The sequence below is a fragment of the Entelurus aequoreus genome, linkage group LG07, assembly GCF_033978785.1.
Source record: "Entelurus aequoreus isolate RoL-2023_Sb linkage group LG07, RoL_Eaeq_v1.1, whole genome shotgun sequence".
Lineage (NCBI taxonomy): Eukaryota > Metazoa > Chordata > Actinopteri > Syngnathiformes > Syngnathidae > Entelurus > Entelurus aequoreus.
Genome location: NC_084737.1, coordinates 40,409,517 through 40,434,437, shown reverse-complemented (window position 1 = coordinate 40,434,437; position 24,921 = coordinate 40,409,517). Strand labels below are relative to the sequence as shown.

Here is a 24,921-nt window from a genome sequence, read left to right as displayed (position 1 = left end):
CCCGAAAATAATACGTTACAGTAATCGAGACGAGACGTAACGAACGCATGAACAATGATCTCAGCGTCGCTAGTGGACAACATGGAACACATTTTAGCGATATTACGGAGATGAAAGAAGGCCGTTTTAGTAACACTGTTAATGTGTCACTCAAACGAGAGAGTTGGGTCGAAGATAATACCCAGATTCTTTACAGAGTCGCCTTGTGTAATTGTTTGGTTGTCAAATGTTAAGGTGGTATTATTAAATAGATGTCGGTGTCTAGCAGAACTGATAATCAACATTTCCGTTTTCTTGGCGTTGAGTTGCAAAAAGTTAGCGGACATCCATTGTTTAATTTCATTAAGACACGCCTCCAGCTGACTACAATCCGGCGTGTTGGTCAGCTTTAGGGGCATGTAGAGTTGGGTGTCATCAGCATAACAGTGAAAGCTAACACCGTATTTGCGTATGATGTCGCCTAGCGGCAGCATGTGATTACTGAGGAGTGCAGGACCAAGAACTGAACCCTGGGGAACTCCACACGTTACCTTAACATAGTCCGATGTCACATTGTTATGTGAGACGCACTGCATCCTGTCAGTAAGATAAGAGTTAAACCAAGACAATGCTAAGTCTGACATACCAATACGTGTTTTGATACGCTCTAATAAAATATTATGATCGACGGTATTGAAAGCAGCGCTAAGATCAAGAAGCAGCAACATAGATGACGCATCAGAATCCATCGTTCGCAATAAATAATTTGTCATTTTTGCGAGGGCTGTCTCCGTAGAGTGATTTGCCCTGAAACCGGATTGAAAAGGTTCACAGAGATTGTTAGACACTAAGTGTTCATTTACCTGCTGTGCAACAATTTTTTCGAGGATTTTCGGATTTAAAGGAAGGTGGGACACCGGTCGGTAGTTTACCATGAGGTCAGGATCGAGGTTAGGTCTTTTGAGCAGAGGATGAATAACCGCTTTTTTGAATGCTAGGGGAACAGTGCCAGAGGAAAGTGATAAGTTTATAATATTTAGCACTGATGGTCCTAATATTACAAACAGTTCCTTGATAAGTTTCCCAGGAAGTGGGTCAAGTAAACATGTTGTTTGTTTTATCCCACTTACACGCCGTAATAATTCATCTAATGTTATTTAATCAAAAAGAGAGAGACTATTTTGGAGGGCAGTATCCGTCGTATATACAGTCGTATCTGTGTTAATAGACTCCAGTTGTAGCTGGAATGCAATGTCTTTAATCTCCTTTCTAATGAGTTCAATTTTCTTATTAAAGAAATTCATAAAGTCATCTGCCGAGTGGGTGGAGCTACTGTGAGGAGTCCCTTGTTGGGTTAGCGATGCTACTGTACTAAACAAAAATTAAGGATCGTTTTTGTTGAGGCGGATGAGATTTAATAATAAATAATAATAATGAATTACATTTATAACGCACTTTACTTGTTAAAATCTCAAAGTGCTACAGAGTATAAAAAAAAGAATTAGAAAGTAAGAATATATAATAAAAAATTAAAATAGAAATGAAATCATGGCACACACTAGATAAACACTAGATAAAACAGAAACATAGATTAAAATAGAAATAAAAGCATGAAAGCACTGGATAAAAACAGATAAGCAAGCAGTGTATTTAAAAACAAGAAGGCAGAGAAATTAGATAAAAGCTGTGCTAAAAAAGTGGGTTTTTAGTCCCTTCTTAAAATGGTCGACCGACTGTGGTGCTCTAAGATGGTCGGGGAGAGCGTTCCAAAGTTCGGGAGCGGTTGAGCAGAAAGCCCTGTGGCCCATAGATTGTAACTTTGTCCTGATGGGTTTGAGGAGGTTAGTGGTTGAGGAGCGGAGGTTGCGGTTAGGAGGTTGAGGGGAAACTAGGTCATTGAGGTAGGAGGGGGCGTTGCCGTAGATGCATTGATGAGTTAGCAGGTTAATCTTAAATTGGGTCCGGGATGCAATAGGGAACCAGTGGAGTGATTTGAGGATGGGTGTGATATGATCACGCTTGCGCACTCTCATCAGGATCCTCGCTGCGCTGTTTTGGATGTACTGGAACTTTTTGATGCTCTTTTTGGGGACCCTGACGAGAAGTGCGCTGCAGTAATCAAGCCTGGAGGAGATGAAGGCGTGGACGAGTCTTTCAGTGTCGGCTGAGGTGAGTGAGGGGCGGAGTCTTGAGATGTTGCGGAGGTGAAAGAAAGAGGTTTTGCACAGATGGTTGATGTGGGCTTCAAAGTTCAGGTGGGGGTCCATTTTCACTCCCAGGTTGGTGACAACTGGGGAGAGTGGCAGGTCCTGTCCAGAGAAGGTGATGCTGGTTATGGGGCATGTGTTGATCTGGTGTGGGGTGCCTATTTTCATGACCACTGTTATTTATGTTTGTCTTTCTCTTCTGCTGTTACCAAATTGCTTTATTTCAGTTTTACTTAGATTCAAGTTTCAACAAATATTTTTTATTTGTTTATGTCTTCTGTTATTATTTGTATGAGATTCTGTGTGTTCTCTTCTGAACAAAACACAGTCTTATCATCTGCAAATAATACTAACTTTAAAGGGGAACTGCACTTTTTTTGGAATTTTGCCTTTCGTTCACAATCAATATGAAAGACATATGACGAATGGTATTTTTCTTTTATGCATTCTAAATATTAAATAAGTTCGATCATGTCACGACCCGAATAAGACTCTGGACACAGATGCAGGATTTCAGAAACAGATATTTATTCCGACAAGGGAAGGGGTCCAAAACGGGAGAAACAAAACAGGCTATCAAAAACAGAACTGACCTGACCTCTAAACTAACAAAAATAGTTTGTGGTTTGGTGGCTGGGACTATAGAATTCTCTTTGGCCGGCTTGACTTGGCTGACGTGGAAGGTAGGATGGACACGGAGCGACCTGGGTAGACATAGGCGTACCGCTGCAGGACCGATAACCTTGGCGATGGGGAAGGGGCCCACGAATCTGGGCGCCAATTTCTTTGATGGCACCTTGAGGTCATACTTACCAACCCTCCCGAATTTTCCGGGAGACTCCCGAATTTCAGTGCCTCTCCCGAAAATCTCCCGGGACAACCATTCTCCCGAATTTCTCCCGATTTCCAGCCGGACTTAAAGCACGTCCCCTCCAGGTCCGTGCGGACCTGAGTGAGGACAGCCTGTCGTCACGTCCGCTTGGCCAACCAAAAAGTAACCACAGAACACTATAGTGTTGGTTGGCCAATGGTTTACGTTGTATTGCGCACCCTAACGGCAAGTGTGGGCAGGGCCGGACCGTGTCATAGGCCGTATAGGCAAATGCTAAGGGCGCCGTCCATCAGGGGGCGCCACACCAGTGCCACAAATGTTGGAGAAAAAAAAAAAAAAAGAAAAAAGTTGGTACTATTATTTCTAAATACAAAAAATAATCCCACGTTAATTAAAATGCAAAGTAAAGCCTATTTAATAGAAATATTTGTTACAACATTACGCCCCCCCCTCCCCCCGCACGGTGCGCCCCCTCCCTTCCCGTATCACGACTCTTACCACATCAAAAAATCCACACAAGATGTCAAAACGGCCAAAACTGTCAGGTGCCCAGGGAAGAAAAAAGAGAAAAGAAGAGGAGGAGAAAGGAGAAAAAGACGGGGGTAGCAGGGAGGTAACGTTAGCCTACATAAAATAATTTGTCTGTTACAGAATGTGATAGTAACCTGGCTTTAAGCTAATGTTACATGATTCGGCAATTGCTAATCAATAAATAGCTAGTTCTGTTTTAACGTCGGGTTAATATTGTGGAGGGGGCTAAATTGTTATGGAAAATAATAATGTAATGTTAGGTAATTACAGTACTCCCTGGTGTACAGTCATTTGTAAGTCATTCTAGTTAATGCAATATTAAAAAGCACAAATAGAGAACTCTGTAGGATCCCCTTTTTTTGTAATATAGTTGTTAAAGTCATACTGGTTTGATATCTTGTTTTGTGCAGTGCCTTATTTATATTGTATTTTTAATTTATTTTATGCAACTTGTTGACACGTTTTATTTTGTGTTTATGTATGTAAAACATATTGTATTTCATATATTCATTTTTTATTTTTTGTATTCATTTATTTATTCATATTTTTTTTTATCTTGTTAACTATTCTGATTGTTAATTTGCTTTCTTTAAGTAAAAGACAAAGCTATTCGGTTTCTTGTGAGTATATACACTTTACTGCCGATGTGGGGGGGGGGCGCCACCTAAAATCTTGCCTAGGGCGCCAGATTGGTTAGGGCCAGGCCTGAGTGTGGGAGTCGGTTCTGAAGTATGAAGTAAAGATACGTAACTTCGTTTAAGGAGGTACTTGCTACTATTGAATCAAGTGTCCTTAACATTATCAATAGTAGCCTCTCTTATGGAATAGTTCCAGTAGAGTTTAAACATGCAGTGGTACGACCTCTACTTAAAAAAACAAGCCTCGACCCCTCTATCCTCTCTAACCTTAGACCTATCTCTAATCTTCCATACATTTCTAAAATATTAGAGAAGGTTGTCTACAGTCAATTGTTGCCCTTCTTAGAGGTTAATGGTATCACTAAATTGTTCCAGTCCGGTTTTAAAGGCCTCCACAGCACAGAGTCAGCGCTTTTAAAAGTTTTTAACGATATCCTCCTGTCAACTGATTCTGGTAAATATGTTGTCCTGGTGCTTTTAGATCTGTCTGCTGCTTTCGACACCATCGACCACGCCACCTTAATCACTCGTCTTGAGAACTGTGTGGGCATTAAGGGCGCCGCCCTCAACTGGTTCCGGTCGTACCTAACTGACAGGAGTTTTTGTGTAAAAATAGACAGTTTTATGTCTTCCACAGCTCCTTTACCACATGGGGTTCCCCAGGGCTCAATCCTTGCCCCAATCTTATTTGCGCTTTACCTTCTCCCCCTTGGTTCTATTTTTAGGAAGTACGATATTGCATTTCATTTTTATGCCGATTATTGCCAGATTTATTTTCCCATGGCACTAAATAACACGGTTGAACGTCTTATTGACTGCCTGCACGACATCAAAGCCTGGCTTTCAGCTAACTTCCTGAGCCTAAATGAAGACAAAACAGAAGTTATGTTGTTCGGTCCAAGTCGCTACCCCTCCCTCAACGTTGACCTCGGCACTCTGACCCCGTATCTCAGCGACTGTGTCACAAACCTGGGGGTAAAGTTCGACTCAGATTTTAAATTCGAAAAACAAATCAGCAGCGTCGTACAAAAAAGCTTTTATCAATTACGCCAAATAGCGAAAGTGAAACCGCTTCTATCAGGACATGATCTCGAGAAATTAATCCACGCCTTTATCTCGACTCGTTTAGACTACTGCAATGCCCTGTATGTAGGCATTAGTCAGGCCTCCCTCGCCCGCCTGCAGCTCGTGCAGAACTCTGCTGCTCGTCTGCTAACACAGACCCGCAGACGTGAGCACATCACTCCTATATTAGCATCCTTTCACTGGCTCCCTGTGCGTTACAGAATCAATTTTAAACTCATTTTATTTGTTTTTAAATGTCTAAACAACCCCGCGCCAACATATCTCTCCGATCTCCTTCAGCCTTACTGCCCCACCCGATCCCTAAGATCAGCCGATCAGCTGCTACTGACGGTCCCGGACACAAGGCTGAAGCTTAGAGGTGACAGAGCTTTCGCCGCTGCTGCTCCCAAGCTCTGGAACGACCTTCCTCTTAGTGTTAGACAAGCCTCCTCTCTTCCTGTTTTTAAATCTCTCTTAAAAACATACTTTTATTCCATGGCTTTTAACACTGAGTGATACCCATCCTGCAATGGCGCCCCATAATACACCTGCTGTGAACCTGTTTTTATGTTTTATTTATTTATTTTTTATCGTGTTCTGTTTGTGTTGTGTTGTGTTTGCTCAGTTCCCGTATTATTTTTAACCTGCCCATTGTACAGCACTTTGGCTACCCCTGTGGTAAATTTTAAATGTGCTTTATAAATAAAGTTGATTTGATTTGATTTGATTCGTCACCTGGCCTGGTTATTGACTCCAACCCAGAATATTACACTGCCCATACCTACACTCCTTCAAAGGCTGTGCTACTGGCTGCAAAGCATTGCACTTTCAAATACAACAATGAGTAGAGAGGAGTGTTATGTGTGTATATGTGTAAATAAATGAACACTGAAATTCAAGTATTTATTTTATTTAAATGTATATATATATATATATATATATATATATATATATATATATATATATATATATATATATATATATATACAGTATATAATGAAATACATATATAAATATAGCTAGAATTCACTGAAAGTCAAGTATTTATTTTATTCTTATATATATATATATATATATATATATATATATATATATATATATATATATATATATATATATATATATATATATACGTATATATATATACATATATATATATATATATATATATATATATATATATATATATATATATATATATATATATATATATATATATATATATATATATATATATATATATATAGTGATGTCCGGTGAGGTTCATGGCTAGTGAGGCACTGACTTCATCACAGTCAGATTTACAAACATATGAACCCTAAAGAGTATCTTATTCACCATTTGATTGGCAGCAGTTAACAGGTTATGTTTAAAAGCTCATACCAGCATTCTTCCCTTCTTGGCACTCAGCATCAAGGGTTGGAATTGGGGGTTAAATTACCAAAAATGATTCCCGGGCGCGGCGCCGCTGCTGCCCACTGCTCCCCTCACCTCCCAGGGGGTGATCAAGGGGATGGGTCAAATGCAGAGGACAAATTTCACCACACCTAGTGTGTGTGTGACAATCATTGGTACTTTATGTCTGTCTGTCTGTACATGGCATTCATTGACCTGTCCAAGGCCTTCGATACAGTAAATAGGGACTTGATGTGGGAAGTACTTGAAAAACTAGGTGTACCAGCAAAGTTCTGCAACCTACTGCGACAGCTACATGATGGCATGCAGGCCTGTGTGAGCAACGGCGGCCAACAATCCCCATTTTTCAGTGTGGATGTGGGGGTCAAGCAAGGGTGTGTCCTTGCCCCAACCATATTCAACATGTTCATTTCCACTGTCACCCTCCTGTCCCATAAACACCTGGACCCCACAGATGGGATTCAGATACAATACCGGCTGGATGGTAACCTTTTTAACATCCGTCGCCTCCAAGCCACCACTAAACTCACCACCCAGCATATTCTGGAACTACAGTATGCAGATGACTGCGCTGTCCTTGCACACTCACCAGAGTCTCTTCAGCGCGCACTGAATGTGGTAGCCTCCATCTACAGTGCCATTGGTCTTCAGATAAACACCAAGAAAACACAAATACTCCTGCAGGAGTTTACTCCCCAGCCAAACACGCTGATCTTCACCCTTGATGGGCACCCATTAGCCACCGTCCCCCACTTCACCTACCTCGGTAGCACCCTGTCGCCATCCTGCACTGTTGACGATGACGTCCAGGCCCGTATTGGCCTGGCCTCTACTGCCTTTGGAATTCTACGGTCCAGGGTTTTCCTGAACAGGAATCTAACCATCTCCACCAAGACAGCCGTGTATAAGGCAGTCTGCCTCTCCACGCTGCTCTATAGTTCTGAAACCTGGACACCCTACCAGAGGCACATCCAGAGTCTCGAGGCCTTCCACATCCGCTGCCTCCAAAGGATCCTAGGTCTGACCTGGGAAGACAGGGTGCCCTACACTGAAATTTATGACCGGACCAACACACCCAGCATCACAGCACTCCTTGGCCAAAAACATCTAAGATGGGTCGGACATGTTATCCGTATGCCAGCCCACCGCCTACCCCGTCAGATATTGTATGGCCAGCTTTCAGTCGGTCAAAGGTCTGCCGGGGGCCAGAAAAAACGGTACAAGGACCACATTAAAACTCTCCTGAAAAAGTGTGACATCAAACCACCAGCACTGGAGTCCCTGGCTGCTGACCGCCAGACCTGGAGCTCCACCTGCCACCAGGGAATCACTCATCTTCAGGAGAAGTTCACAGAGCGGAGAGCACAGCGGCGTGCACAAAGACACCAACGTGCCACAGCACCAGCGACCATCACTGCTGCCTTCCCCTGCCCCTCCTGTGACAAAGTCTGTGGATCACGCATAGGCCTGAGCAGCCACCTGGCTATGCACAGGCGAAAGGCACAACAATAACCAATCCAATACTTCGTTTGGAGCAACGTCATCATCGACATCGATGGACTGCCATAAGCAAGAAAGTAAAGTAAGCATTGGTACTTTAACTTAACTTTAACTTTACACATACAAACTGTAGCACACAAAAAAGCACATTTAATTTAAAAAACGTTATTATGGTCTTACCTTTACTTATAAATGAAGTCCATGCGCCGCTCCTTCTGAACAAAAGCATCGATAACTTGTTTATAGAAGTCTTCCTTATCTTTCTTCAGTTTTAAAAGTCTCTCTGTCCCGATGGAGATCTTCCTTTAATTATTACCTCCTGCTTCGATTGAAAGTCCAGTTTAGAAAACTTTTTATTTTAGATATGTAATCCTCCATGTTAAAAGTCCAAGTGAGAGGAAAAATAAACGATCGCTGCTAACTGTTGCTGCTTGTTGTCACTTCTTCTGCAGCAGAGTAGTCTCAAGAATGATCGCTGGGATCACTAGCGCCCTCTACCACCATGAGGCGGGATTACTGCGAGCCTCAGCCAGTGCGTCTTCGCAGCCGTTTTATGATTGCTCAGCACAAGAAATACGTTACACACATACAGTTGTTGACAAAATACACTGTACATTATATACCTCAGCTTACTAAACTTTGAAAATGTATAATATAATTCATATAGCAATACGGTCTCACTGCACAGCAGGCCTGCAGTTAGCCGGGTCATTGCGCAATCCATGGTGAGGCTCAACTGGCTGCTGACTCACCGCAAGTCTCTTCTCAGTATTTGAACGGCAAATATGAAAATTCAGCGATTTTGAATAAAAATAATCTAAAACTGGTGAAGTTAAATGGAAAATAACTTTATAGTATAATCACTGGATACATATAACAATTTAATTATTTTTTTTTCTTTTTACATTTTTTTTCTTTTCTTGATGGCACGTGAGGCCCCGCCTTACCTGCCTCCCCTGACTGCACGTCACTAATATATATATATATATATATATATATATATATATATATATATATATATATATATATATATATATATATATATATATATATATATATATATATATATATATATATATATACATACATATATATATATATACATATATATATATATATAAGAAATACTTGAATTTCAGTTAATTCTAGCTATAAATATACTCCCCCCCCCGCCCCCGAATTTGTGTGCTTGAGGTGCAGGTCTTTGGCAGCTAGTCATACTCGCTGTCCTGGCTGAAAAATGTCTCAAAATCCTTGCGATGAAACGTGGTGGGGCACAAGAGCTTTTTGTGTCGTCCTCACCAGTTCCAGTTCTGAAATGGCTGTTGAAGTGTCCCAACTTGTCGGATTACCTAGGGAAGCGAGGAAACAGCAGACCACTCGATGATGTAAACATAGGCACACATGGCAGTGATCATGGCGACACTAGAAATAGTTTGCCTGTGTTAGCGTTAACGATAACAGTATCACTAATACTTGGTTAATATTCAAGTCACTTTTTGAATGTTTATCGGATTTAATGGGCAGAATAGTGGAGCTCCCTTTGGCTCCGCTGTAAGCTGACTTTTATTTACAAGTATCATCCTAGTACTTTGTAAACACTTTTAGTATAAACAGCCTCTTAAACTGGATCATATTAATACATGACTTATTTGCTTAATCCATTCCATAATTTAATTCCACATACTGATATGCTAAAGGTTTTAAGTGTTGTAGGTGCATACAAATGTTTTAAGTTAGATTTTTCTCTGAGCTTATATTTCTCCTCTTTTGTCGACAATTTTTGTACATTCTTGGGTAACAGGTTATAGTTTGCTTTGTACATAATTTTACATGTTTGTAAATGCACCAAATCATTGAATTTCAATCTGTTTGCTTTATTAAATAAAAGGTCTGTATGTTCTCTATATCTAACGTTATGTATTATTCTAACTAGAGATGTCCGATAATATCGGCCTGCCGATATTATCGGCCGATATATGCGTTAAAATGTAATATCGGAAATTATCGGTATCGGTTTTTTTATTATCGGTATCGTTTTTTTTTTTTTTTTGTTTTTTTAATTAAATCAACATAAAAAACACAAGATACACTTACAATTAGTGCACCAACCCAAAAAACCTCCCTCCCCCATTTACACTCATTCACACAAAAGGGTTGTTTCTTTCTGTTATTAATATTGTGGTTCCTACATTATATATCAATATATATCAATACAGTCTGCAAGGGATACAGTCCGTAAGCACACATGATTGTGCGTGCTGCTGGTCCACTAATAGTACTAACCTTTAACAGTTAATTTTACTAATTTTCATTCATTACTAGTTTCTATGTAACTGTTTTTATATTGTTGTACTTTCTTTTTTATTCAAGAAAATGTTTTTAATTTATTTATCTTATTTTACTAATTTTTTAAAAAAGTACCTTATCTTCACCATACCTGGTTGTCCAAATTAGGCATAATAATGTGTTAATTCCACGACTGCATATATCGGTTGATATCGGTATCGGTTGATATCGGTATCGGTATATAAAGAGTTGGACAATATCGGAATATCGGATATCGGCAAAAAGCCATTATCGGACATCCCTAATTCTAACTGATCCTTTTTGTAGCACGGTTAGTGAATTTAGTGTCCTTTTAAAGTTATTTCCCCCCATATTTCTGCAAAATAACTCAGATACGGTAATACTAGCGAGCAAAAGAGAATATGAAGGGATTTTAGTCAAGTACATATTCTGCTTTATTGATTATTGAAATATTTATTGCCACCTTATGCTGTGTGTTTTCACATGATATTTCCAGTTCATTTTCTCATCCATTATAACACCTAAAAATGTTATTTATTTTAAGCTGTCAATATTGCCTCTGTCGATTTGTATTTGTGTTTGACTTTCCCTTCTACTGTTACAAGATAGCATTATTTTAGTTTTAATGAGATTCAAAGATAGTCTCTTTTTTTCAAACCATTTCTTTAATATATTTATTTATTCTGCTAGTATGTGCATTAGCTTCTTTGTGTTCTCTCCTGAACAAAAAGCCGTTGTGTCATCCGCAAATAGTACTAACAACAAGTTGGGATTTCTATCTATGATGTCATTCAAATCCTGAACTGGCTCGGTATTTGGAATCCGTTTCTCCTGATTTGGTCCAGTATTTACAAATTAATTATTAAAGCATTGAACTATTTCACTTATATTGTAATTTTTAACATTTCTGTCTGAGAAATATTCTTCTTAGCACCATTTTAATGATACTATCTAATATGCCCCATGTGTTCTAATGTTGTTTTTATTCCTGTCTAATAATTGACTGTTATATTCTTTCCTACATGTTCCTAAGATGCTGATTAGCTTGTTCTTGTACGTTTTGTACTTATTTTCTGTCTCTACAAAGCTTTTAGGTCTACTTAGACATTACTTAAATTGTGAAGGCCTTTTGTCTTTCCTTTTGGTGCATTTGTTACAGAATTTTATACAAATAGATTTAATATGTAAGACCAAGAACCCAAAGTCGTGACCACATGGAAGCCAGTAAGTAGTAAATATTGATTCCTCTGTGCCTTTTTGAGAAGCATTCACCAAATTGACCTTGAAAGATGAGCCAAACTCAGCTGGGTGGACCTGAAACTGGTCCAAAGTGTCGAAGTGCAGCTGATTCCAACCCCTACTGATCACAGAACAACACACCCAGACTCACTCAATGTAAAGCTACAAATGTTGTTGTTTACAACTATTTCATTACGTTAGATTAGATGAGACATATGATAACATTACAAATTAATAGATAATTGAAAATGGATCTTTAAAGTTGTGGGATTTTTTTCTGACAAAACTGTTTGAGTAATATATTTTCTGATAAAAAATGTGTGATCCTTATGGTCTCTGTCTGTGGAGCTCTAAACTCTGTGAATGCCATGCATATTAATGACCTGGGCGAACGAAACACCTCTAGATCTGGTTATTACAGTGTGATTGGTGTTACTGTTATGATGACATTAGTAATTGCTTTGGTATTTAAAGTAATACAATGTCACCAATATGCCCAAATGTGATAACACAATCTGCTATTTTATTAGAGTGTTACTCTTATGGGGGGGGGGGGGGGGGTAGTAATTACGTCAACTACTACACTGTTCATTAGGGATGTATACTGAGTACCGGTATATTTTAGTTCTGCCTTCTAATTGGCTTGGTCCTCCTGGACCGTGAAAATACTGGACAAATGATACAACGTCCCGTATTTTTTCATCCAGCTGATAGTCGTTATTTTGACACGCTGTTACATTCGGTTCAGCTGCTGCTGCATACACATTACAAATAAGCTTGTAATAATTACAAATAAGAAGCAACACCACACAAAAGTTTGTAACACAACAATTCATCAAAAGTTTCAAGTGAACGCCACTTAAAGGGGAAGGCACTTTTTTGGAATGTTGCCAAGACATGACGACGGATCTATATATATATATATATATATTTATTTTTTTTAATGCATCTGAAATAGTAAAAAAATGAAGTCTTTGAGCTTCTACACTGAAGCTGCAGTTTAGTTTATAGGTGTCATTTAATTGTATCTTGCACTTGTGTTATTATGGTGTTATAACACCTCTACTTGATGCACAGCTTGCTTTTCTCTGTATGTAATTGTTGACACCTGAGAAAACAACAGTAAATACCTGGCAGCTTTTCCAAAAGTGTTTTGTTTACATCTGGGAACGGCATGGCGAGGTTGGGAGAGTGGCAGTGCCAGCAACCTGAGGGTTCCTGGTTCAGTACCCACCTTCTACCAACCTCGTCACGTCCGTTGTGTCCTTGAACAATACACTTCACCCTTGCTCCTGATGGGTCGTGGTTAGGGCCTTGCGTGGCAGCTCCGGCCATCAGTGTGTGAATGTGTGTGTGAATGGGTGAATGTGGAAATAGTGTCAAAGCGCTTTGAGTACCTTGAAGGTAGAAAAGCGCTATAGTACTATAACCCTGTAGAGGTCGTTCCCTACCCGTTCCCCTGATATCAAGTCAGGAGTCAGTTGTGCCGTTTCACCAAGCCTTTAATCACCATTCAATGTATATTTTTCAGTACAATCTTTTCAGATATGTCTCTCTCTTTCCTCCTCCGCTGGCCGCTCACTGTTAAAGACAACAGATGATCAGATTAACACGTACAACCTGCGAAATCTAATCACCTGCCAGCTGCGTCTCGCCGTCTCGCACATGCCCCGCCCCTAGTCGATGGCGCTCCGCCCTCAACACCATCGACTGAGGCGGTGACCTTTTGCTCCTGCAGTGCGCTAATCACAACCTCCCCCCACATACCTCCACCGCCAGACTTAGGCCGGGACATCGTCCGGCCGCGCCAACTCCCCCCACCACCGCCTGCGAGCGGGAGAGGAAGTCTGCCACGGCCATCTGCGCCCCCGGCTTATAGATCACTCTGAAATTGTAGGGTTGTAAAGCGAGATACCACCGGGTGATCCGCGCGTTGGCATCCTTCATGCGGTGGAGCCACTGGAGGGGCTTGTGGTCTGAGCAGAGGCTGAACGGGCGTCCCAGCAGATAGTACCGGAGGGCACCGACCGCCCACCGGATGGCGAGGCACTCCCTTTCCACCGTGCTATATCTGGCCTCCCTTTCCAATAACTTTCTGCTGATGTACAGGACCGGGTGGTCGGTGCCCCCTGCTGCTGGGATAAAACGGCTCCCAGTCCTCTGCCCGACGCGTCCGCCTGCAAACAAAATGGGATAGAAAAATCAGGCATGCGCAGTACCGGCTCCTCGCAAAGTGCTTTCCTCACCTTCTCGAATGCCTGCTGGCACTGCCCCGTCCACTGGACCAGATCTGGAGCACCTTTTCGGGTGAGGTCAGTTAGTGGGCTGGTCAGGTCTGCAAACCGGGGGATGAACCTCCGGTAGTAGCCCACCAACCCTAAAAACTGCCTCACCTCCTTTTTTGTCTTCGGGGTCGGGCAGGCCGCAACTGCTGCGGTTTTATCTACCTGAGGCCGCACCTGATCTTCCCCCAAGTGGTAACCCAGATACTGTACCTCCCTCCGGCCAACCGCATACTTCGCCGGGTTGGCGGTGAGCCCCGCCCGCCTCAGGGACTCGAGCACCGCCCCCACCCTCTGCACATGCTCCGCCCAGCTGTTCCCCTGGATGATGACATCATCCAGATAGGCGGCAGCATATGCAGCGTGGGGTCGCAGCACCCAGTCCATGAGTCTCTGAAATGTGGCGGGTGCACCGAACAAGCCGAACGGAAGGGTCACAAATTGGTATAAACCTTCCGGAGTGGAGAATGCCGTTTTTTCCTTAGACTCTGGAGACAAGGGAATCTGCCAGTAGCTCTTAGTCAAATCCAGTGTCGTAAAAAACCGAGCAGTGCCCAACCGGTCCAGGAGCTCATCGACCCGGGGGGCGTCAAAACGTGACACATCACAAGAACTATGGGGCTGCACCACGCACTGTGTGACTCTTCTATCACTCCCAATTCCAGCATGGCTTTTAATTCTTCCCGAACTACTTTGCGCTTGTGTTCGGGCAGCCTATAGGCCCGAGACCTCCCCGTCATGCCTGGGCTGGTCTCTATGTGATGCTGGGTGAGAGTCGTGCGGCCTGGCAGGGGGAGAACACGTCAGCAAAATGCTGCTGCAATTTGGCCACATGTGCTTTCTGTGACGGCGTCAGATGATTATCACAGCGGAGAGGAAAGGGCCGGGGGAGGGGGGAACCTCCGGCCCCAGCTCCTCGCCCTCCGCTATCGCCGTCACCATGGAGACAGGCTCCGCTTCCCTCCACCCTTTTAGTAGGTTGAGGTGGTATATTTGTGTTGCCCCACCCCGGTCAGACCGCCTGACCTCGTAATCCACGTCACCTACTCGTCGTGTGACCACAAAGGGTCCCTGCCACTTGGCGAGTAATTTGGAGCTGGATGTTGGGAGTAATACAAGTACTTTATCTCCCGGTGCAAATTGTCTGAGTTTCGTCCCCTTGTTATACAGGCGCTGCTGACGTTCTTGGGCTTGGAGCAAATTCTCACGTAACAAGTGCCCCAAAGTGTGGAGTTTTGCTCTCAAGTCCATGACGTACTGAATTTCATTTTTACTGGTGCTTGGACCTTCCTCCCAGCTTTCTTTAACTAGGTCCAGTACCCCGCGCGGCTTCCTGCTGAACAACAGTTCAAATGGAGAAAATCCTGTTGAGGACTGAGGAACCTCCCGCACTGCAAATAACAGGGGATCCAACCATTTATGCGAATTTGGTTTGTCCTCGTGTACGAAGTTCCGGATCATGGATTTCAAGGTTCTATTCATCCGCTCCACCAGCCCATCCGTCTGCGGGTGGTAAACGCTGGTCCGAATAGATTTGATCCCCAATAATCTGTACAGCTCCATTAACGTGCGTGACACAAAGTACGTGCCCTGGTCAGTTAGAATCTCTTTCGGGATTCCAACTCGGGAGATAACTTGAAACAGTGCCTGCGCGACACTCTTTGCAGAGATGGAGCGCAGCGGTACTGCTTCGGGGTAGCGCGTTGCATAATCCACCAGGACTAGTGCAAAGCGATATCCCTGGGTGCTCGGGTGAAATGGTCCGACGAGGTCCATGCCAATTCGCTCAAACGGGACCTCTATGAGTCGTAATGGCCGCAAAGGTGTTCTAGGGGTGGCCGCAGAGTTGACAAGTTGACAGTCCGGGCAGGCCGCGCACCAGCGGCGCACGTCTGCCCGAATGCCTGGCCAATAGAACCGGACCATTATCCGATTGAGTGTTTTATCATACCCCATGTGACCGGCCATCGGGTTAAAATGCGCCGCCTGGAAAATCATTTCCCGACGGCTTTTTGGCACCAACAATTGGGTGATTTCCTCTCCTGTCTGAGTGTCACGACTCACTCTGTATAATCTGTCCCTAATCAATGCAAAGTGAGGGAAATCCCGCGCTATCCCCGGGCGAACCCGCTGCCCATCAATTGAAATCACTTGGTCCCAGGTCGCGCACAGAGTGTCATCTCGAGACTGCTCGAGTGGAAAATCATCCATGGGGCAACATTGGGGAACCGGGGAAACCTCCTGCGAAGCCCCCGCCGGCACCCCTTCCCCCTCCCCCCGGCAGCGTCGGATAATCTTGCGTCGCCGATGAGAACAGCGTGGACATTCCCTTTTCCTACCGGTCGTGAAAGCACCCCTGCGCACTGCTTTATTAACCCGTTAAATCCCACCCAATTTGTTCCCAAGATTAAGGGGTGCGCCAGGCGCGAATTTACAGCCACCTTAACACTATGTTTTTCCTCTTTAAAAAAAATTTCCACCGGCACGATAGGGTACTCGTGAATATCCCCATGCACACATTTAACCCGCACCCGTGTAGCCCTCTTCTCAACGCCCCGGGTCGAACCAGGTTTTGGTGAATCATGGACTGCTCGCAGCCCGCATCCACTATCGCCTGGTGTATACTCCCTTGTATCCTTACCGGTACATAGTATGTCTCTCCTGGCCAGGGGGAGGGTGCTGGAGGGTCGCCAACCCGGATCACCTGCCCCACTTCCATCGCTGGACATTCCCGCTGCAGGTGTCCTAGCCGCCCACACCTCCAGCACACCTGCCCCGGCATTCGAGGCGCCGTTTGCGGGGGAAACGCAGTGTCCGCAGCGGCCTGGCCCTGAGGAGGAGAAAGCAGACTTGGGTTGTATCGTGGCCGTGACCACGGCTGGGCTCCTTCGGCTGGCTGCGCCCGCATCCTGCGCGGCGCCGGGACTGGCCGCTCCGCTCCTCCTGCAGCCTTCTCCTCCTTCCCCTTCTCCCGGTGTACGGCCAGGTGGTCCTCCGCCAAGGCTACCGCCGCTGCTACGCTTTGTGGCCGGTGGTAGCGGACCCACGCTGATGTGCGCGCCGGGATTCCCTCCAGGAATTGTTCCAGGATGATCTGCTCGATCACCTCCTCTATTCCTCCGGGTTGTAGCCATCTGGTCGCCGCGTCTCTCAACTGTTGGCCCAGGGCGAAAGGCCGCTCCTCCTGTCCGAGTCTCATGGTCTCATGTGCTGGAGGGGAAGTATATTCCCCTAAGATGAGAGTTTTGGCCCCATCTGGTGGAGAGCGACGGCGCACCACCACACGGCACAGCCCCACACCTGCGGCTGATCAAGGAGTGATTGCAATGCAGGGCTTTTAAGGGCCAGCGAGCATGGCAGTAAGAGGAGCGTGGAAGGAGAAACAAAGCCAATTGTGATCAGCTGCAGGGGAGAAGAGCGAGGAGAACATTGTTGTGTGGAAGCCAACCAAAGTTGAAGCAACAACCAGGATCCCTGACCTGGACCTTTGAGGAGGGTGACCAACCCTACGAGGACCGCACCACAGGAGGGGTGAGGCCTAACTGTGCTGCAGAGACATTGCTGCTGTAAGCCCCCTAAAATTCCTAATTAAATCTTTGTTTTACATTTATCTTGATCTACGTTGCACTTCTTGTCATACCCCGCAGAGAGCCCCTTCTAATTGGACGGGACTGTCCAGCCTTTCAACTACTGTGGAGAAGGACACAGAAAAGACGAACCGGACTACCTCGGAAGCAGAGAGGTAAAACTCGAGTCCGCCCACAAGACTCACTCTCTCCAATCGATGCCCTTCTAGGGATGGCAGACGCCCAAGCTGAGACAGAGTCCGGCCCAGAGACGAGCGAGGAGAATGCAGCCCCAGGAAGTATCCAGGCTTCCAGTGACACAGAGGACCCAGGAACCCAGGAGCTGCCTCCTCTCACATGCAGTACGGTACCGCCCAGTTACAGGACCTTACCCTGGTCAATGCCTTGAGAAATGTGCAGGTGTTAGAGGGTGTAGTACTAGGGGTTAGAACAAGTCCCACATACCCCCATTTTGCAGTTAACCGGGAGCTAATATACCACATGACGAAGAGAAATGATGAGGTACATGAGCAACTTCTCGTACCGCAACCCTACCGGGCTACCGTATTGGACTTAGCCCACACACACCTGCTAGGGTGACACCTAGGGGTAGAAAAACTAAGGAAATAATCTTACAACGGTTCTTCTGGCCAGGGGTACCCAAGGAGGTGGATAACTACTGTCTGTCTTGTCCTGAGTGCCAACACGTGGCGCCAAAGCCCACATACAGAAACTCCCTCATTCCCTTTACCCATTATTGAGACCCCTTTTCAGAGGCTTGGTCAGTACATAGTGGGGCCGTTACCAAAAAGCGCAAGGGGACACCAGTATATTTTAGTTATGCTTGACTATGCTACTCAGTTTCCAGAGGCCATTCCCCTCAGGAAGGCTACAACCAGACAGATTGCAAGGGAACTGTTCATGCTCACCAGCAGGGTGGGGATCCCGAAGGAGATACTGCGAACCAAGGGAGTCCCTTTATGTCCAAGATCATGAAGGACCTATGTGCCCTGCTCAAGGTCAAGCAGCTGAGGACCTCGATCTACCACCCACAGACGGATGGGTTGGTAGAGCGTTTCAACAAGATGCTCAAGTCCATCATGAAGAAGATGATCAAGAAATATGGCCGAAACTGGGATCAACTGCTGCCATACCTGCTGTTTGCCATAAGGGAAGTACCCCAATCTTCTACTGGCTTTTCACCCTTTGAGCTCATGTACTCCTACAGACCCCGGGGACTGCTGGATGTCGCCAAGGAGGCCTGGGAAGAGCAGCCGTGCCTGCAGCGTACCCTCATCGAGCATGTGAGGGACATGAGGGAGAGGATGAAGGCTATTTACCCCATAGTGCGAGAACACATGAAAACCGCCCAACGGCAGCAGGAAGCCTCCTATAATCGACCTGCTTAGCCACGGGAGTTCAAGCCCAGAGACAGAGTGTTGGTCTTGGTGCCAACCGTCGAGTGCAAGTTCCTGGCCTCCTGGCAGGGGCCGTTTAAGGTCATCGAGCGCATGGGAGAGGTAAACTACAAGGTGAGGCAACCTGGTAAGAGGAAACCCGAACAGATCTACCATGCCATTTCCTGAAGAAATGGCATGCTATGGAGGCGCTGTTCAGTTGTCTTCCCCCCAGTGAGTCTAAGGAACCAGCACGAGAAGAAGTTCAGGTGGGCCCAACTTTGTCCCCACACCAAAGCCAGTTGACCCTCGAACTGGTCGATCACAATCGAGACGTTTTTTCCTCCCTACCTGGACACACGGATGTGGTCCAACATGAAGTACGCACCATGCCTGGCAAAACGGTACACCAGTGTCCATACCGGGTACCAGAGGCCCGCAAGGAGGCTATTCAGGAGGAGGTAAAGAAGATGTTGGAACTTGGAGTGATTGAGGAGTCCCAAAATGCCTGGGCCAGTCCCATTGTACTGGTTCCCAAGCCAGACGGATCAATACGTTTTTGTAATAATGATCGTAAGTTGAATGAGGTGTCTTGAGTTTGATGCGTAGCCAATGCCTCAGGTCAATGATCTAGTTGACTCCCTGGGACATGCTCGCTTTATAACCACTCTCGACATCACAAAAGGTTATTGGCAGGTAACCCTGACCCCTGCGTCCAAGGAGAAGACGGCTTTCGTCACCCCAGAGGGCCTCTACCAGTACGCAGAGCTCCCGTTTGGTCTTCACGGGGCACCTGCCACGTTTCAGCGCCTTATGGACCGGATCCCCGACCCCCACAAGATGTATCCAGCAGCATATTTGGATGATTTCGTCATACAGAATCCAGACTGGAAAAGTAATTTACCCCGAGTGCAGGCTGTGGTTGACTCCCTCAGGAAAGCAGGTCTCACAGCAAACCCAAAGAAGTGCAGGTTCACGTTTGACGACACTATAGGACGGGGCCTGGTGAAGCCTCAGGTTGCGAAGCTGCGGACCGTACAGGATTGGCCGCTGCCCCTCACTAAGAAGCAGGTGAGATCGTTTTTAGGCCTGGCTCGCAACTATAGACGATTTGTTGCCGACTTCACTACTATAGCGGCCCCCTTGACAGAGTTGAAGACCAAAAAACACTCCCGATTGGTGAAATGGAACCCAAAGGCCGAGGCAGCCTTCATCAACCTGAAACGGGCGCTGTGCTACAGTCTGATTCTGGCGGCACCAGACTTCAGCAAGGACTTCATTGTCCAGGCCGACACATCCGAGGTTGGTTTGGGCGCTGTACTCTCCCAAGTACATGAAGGGGCGGAACATCCCATTCTTTACCTTAGTAGAAAGCTATTGCCCATGGAGAAGAACTATAACAGTGGAAAAAGTCTCGCCGTTACGTGGGCCCTTGAGTCTCTGCGGTTCTATCTCCTGGAAAGATGCTTCACAGTGGTGTCTGATCATGCCCCTCTACAGTGGATGGCCAGAAACAGGGAGACCAACAGTAGAGTGACTAGGTGGTTCTTGAGTCTGCAAGCCTTCACCTTTTCTGTGCTGGAAAGCACCAGGCCAATGCTCATCTAGAATCTTCCTCGCCTGCTTCACCTCCTTCACCCCGCCGAGGACGTCGGTCTCGAGGGGAGAGATGTCTGACATCACGAGAGGCTGTGTGCTGGAGGAGAAGTATATTCCCCTAAGATTGGTCCAACAGACAAGAGTTTTGGCCCCATCTGGTGGAGAGATGCGGCGCACCACCACACGGCACAGCCCCACACTTGCGGCTGATCAGGGAGTGATTGCCATGCAGGGCTTTTAAGGGCCAGCGAGCATGGCAGTAAGAGGAGCGTGGAAGGAAAAACAAAGCCAATTGTGATCAGCTGCAGAGGAGAAGAGCGAGGAGAACATTGTTGTGTGGAAGCCAACCAAAGTTGAAGCAACAACCAGAATCCCTGACCTAGACCTGTGAGGAGGGTGACCAACCCTACGAGGACCGCACCACAGGAAAGGTGAGGCCTAACTGTGCTGCAGAGGCATTGCTGCTGTAATCCCCCTAAAATCCCTAATTAAATCTTTGTTTTACATTTATCTTGATCTATGTTGCACTTTTTGTCATAACCCGCAGAGAACCTCCCGATTTTCCCAAGAGACTCCCGAATATCTCCCGATTTCCACCCAGACAACATTATTGGGGGCGTGCCTTAAAGGCACTGCCTTTAGAGTCCTCTACAACCTGTCGTCACATCTGCTTTTCCTCCATACAAACAGCGTGCCGGCCCAGTCACATAATATATGCGGCTTTTACACACACATAAGTGAATGCCAGGCATACTTGAGCAACATCCATACAGGTCACACTGAGGGTGGACGTATAAACAACTTTAACACTGTTACAAATATGCGGCACACTGTGAACCCACACCAAACAAGAATGACAAATACATTTCGGGAGAACATCCGCACCGTAACACAACATAAACACAACAGAACACATACCCAGAACCCCTTGCAGCACTAACTCTTCCAGGATGCTACAATATACATCCCCCGCTATAACCAAACCCCGCCCCCCACCCATACTTGCCAACCTTGAGACCTCCGAATTCGGGAGATTTGGGGGCGGGCGGGGTTAAGGGTGGAGGAGTATATTTATAGCTAGAATTCACAGAAATTCCAGTATATATATATATATATATATATATATATATATATATATATATATATATATATATATATATATATATATATATAATATATATATATTTATTTATATATATATATATATATATATATATATATATATATATATATATATATATATATATATATATATATATATAAGAAATACTTGAACATATATATATATATATATATATATATATATATATATATATATATATATATATATATATATATATATATATATATATATATATAGAAATACTTGAATTTCAATGTTCATTTATTTACACATACACACATAACACTCCTCTACTCATTGTTGTATTTGAAAGTGCAATGCTTTGCAGCCAGTAGCACAGCCTTTGAAGGAGCATAGGTATGAGCAGCACATGTGAAATTTAATTTGCAGGAAAGGAGTGAGTTTAGGGTTGAATTGTCCATCCTCGTTCTATTCTCTGATACTATCTTTCTAACCATGCTGAACACCCTCTATGATGATGCATTGCTGTGTTGCACGCACAAAAGTCTCTTCTTCGTTCTTCTGCTTCGTCTCCCTCTTATTGTGTGTGCAGTTGTGCACTCTCCAAAAGCCGTAGATGTTATATTGTGACTGGGTTATAAACGCTGTTTATATCTCCCGAATTCGGAAGTCTCAATGTTGGCAAGTATGCTCTAGTATACTCTGGACTGAAGCTGTGTGCCTTCATTGTTTTTGTAGCTGTTGTTTTGAGACATGTTTAAAGAAGAAAAGAAAAGAATGCACATTGTGAAAGTCAAAGTATAGTATTTCCCATAGTTGTAGTAGGTATTAGGATTATCTCAGGGAGAGCATGTCCCAAATTCCAAGCTGCTGTTTTGAGGCATGTTAAAAAAAATAATGCACTTTGTGACTTCAATAATAAGTATGGCAGTGCCATGTTGGCACTTTTTTCCATAACTGGAGTTGAAGTTGTTCTCTTATTTTGGAAAACCTTGTTTTTGATTGATTGATTGAAATTTGTATTAGTAGATTGCACAGTACAGTACATATTCTGTACAATTGACCACTAAATGGTAACACCCGAATAAGTTTTTCAACTTGTTTAAGTCGGGGTCTACGTTAATCAATTCATGGTAAAGTTACATTGTTTAATGCATCCAGCGGGGCATCACAACAAGATTAGGCATAATAATGGGTTAATTCCACGACTTTATATATCGGTATCGGTTGATATCGGAATCGGTAATTAAGAGTTGGACAATATCGGAATATCAGATATCGGCAAAAAAGCCATTGTCGGACATCTCTAATATATATATATATATATATATATATATATATATATATATATATATATATATATATATATATATATATATATATATATATATATATATATATATATAAAATGTATGCATATTTTTTATTTTATTTTTGAAATATGTTTATTTATTTATGCAGCTCTCTTAGGCTCCAGCACCCCCAAAAACCCCGCGAGGGACAAGCGATAGAGAATGGATGGATGGATTCCTCTACATTTTTAAAGGTATTTATGTATGTTTTCTCTATTTTTATTTTTTTCTCTTCCTAGTTTGTTTGTCTGTTTTGTGTGTGTTTACCCCAGCCCTGGCGTGGCGGGTGTGCATTGCTGATCGCAGCGGCGGGTCTGCTGGGTTGTCATGGTGGGCCTACTGTGGGCGCGGGACTGGGCCCTTCTGTATTTTATTTTTATTTATTTTATTTATTCATGTAGAAAGCTGGAACGCAAATGGCGTGCGACTAAACTTGAGGTTTTCCATCAAGCATGGAGTGATAGTTTAATAACTTATAAACGCATGCTTACCTCAGCTAAAGCTAAATATTACTCAAATCTCATCCACCTCAACAAAAATGATCCTAAATTTTTGTTTAGTACAGTAGCATCGCTAACCCAACAAGGGACTCCTCCCAGTAGCTCCACCCACTCAGCAGATGACTTTATGAATTTCTTTAATAAGAAAATTGAAGTCATTAGAAAAGAGATTAAAGACAATGCATCTCAGCTACAACTGGGTTCTATTAACACAGATACGACTGTATATACGACGGACACTGCCCTCCAAAATAGTTTCTCCCTCTTTGATGAAATAACATTGGAGGAATTGTTAAAATGTGTAAATGGGACAAAACAAACAACATGTTTACTTGACCCAATTCCTGGGATACTTATCAAGGAGCTTTTTGTTTTATTAGGTCCATCAGTGTTAAATATTATAAACTTATCACTTTCCTCTGGTACTGTTCCCCTAGCATTCAAAAAAGCGGTTATTCATCCTCTACTCAAAAGACCTAACCTCGATCCTGACCTCATGGTGAACTACCGGCCAGTGTCCCACCTTCCGTTTATCTCGAAAATTCTCGAAAAAATTGTCGCACAGCAGCTAAATGAACACTTAGCGTCTAACAATCTCTGTGAACCTTTTCAATCCGGTTTCAGGGCAAATCACTCTACGGAGACAGCCCTCGCAAAAATGACTAATGATCTATTGCTAACGATGAATTCTGATGCGTCATCTATGTTGCTGCTTCTTGATCTTAGCGCCGCTTTCGATACTGTTGATCATGCCACAGCACCTCAGCAGACCCGGTGCCGCGATCGGCAACGCACACCGGGGCAGCGACACATATATACAGTATGTACCTACATACATACACACAGATTTCACCATATATATATATATATATATATATATATATGTATATATATATATATATATATATATATATATATATATATATATATATATATATATACAAACGTACACACACACATACACGCGCACCCATATATACACACTTCTGCTTGAAGTGTTCGAATTTAGCTACGATGGGTCTCGGCCTCCTGTTCTCAGGCTTTTTGGCTCCAAGCCGGTGGACGCGATGGAAGGTGATGTTCCTGATGGTGTTCGCTGGAAGCTTGAGCTGTTGTTCCATGAATAACTTAATGGTCTCCTCTGGATCTTCCTCTGTCTTTTCCGGTATTCCCGCAAAGACCAGATTGTCCCTCATGCTTCTCGCCTGGAGGTCCAGCATCGTCTCCTTCATGCTCCTGTTTTCCCGGGTGAGTTGTGCCACTCCGTCGGTGAGGGATTTTACAGACTCACGAAGAGCGGCGTTCTCTTTGGCGAGAGAAAAGACCTGCTGTTGTCCGAATTCCAAACTCTCTCGGATGGCTTGGAATTCCTTGTGGAGCACCTCGACAAGTGCGAGGCGGCCATCCAAACAAGTCAGCCTCTT

The 24,921-nt window shown here is 44.1% G+C and overlaps 1 protein-coding gene across 1 annotated transcript; it reads right to left on the bottom strand.

The window, feature by feature from the left end:
• Nucleotides 1–13,660: 13,660 nt before the first annotated feature.
• Nucleotides 13,661–17,198, bottom strand: LOC133654371 (putative SCAN domain-containing protein SCAND2P). The gene is made up of 2 exons (XM_062054692.1): nucleotides 16,641–17,198; nucleotides 13,661–13,894 (listed from the first exon to the last, which is right to left on the bottom strand). Exons 1-2 carry the CDS (start codon nucleotides 17,196–17,198, stop codon nucleotides 13,661–13,663), a joined length of 792 nt encoding a protein of 263 aa, XP_061910676.1.
• Between the last annotated feature and the right edge of the window lie 7,723 nt (nucleotides 17,199–24,921).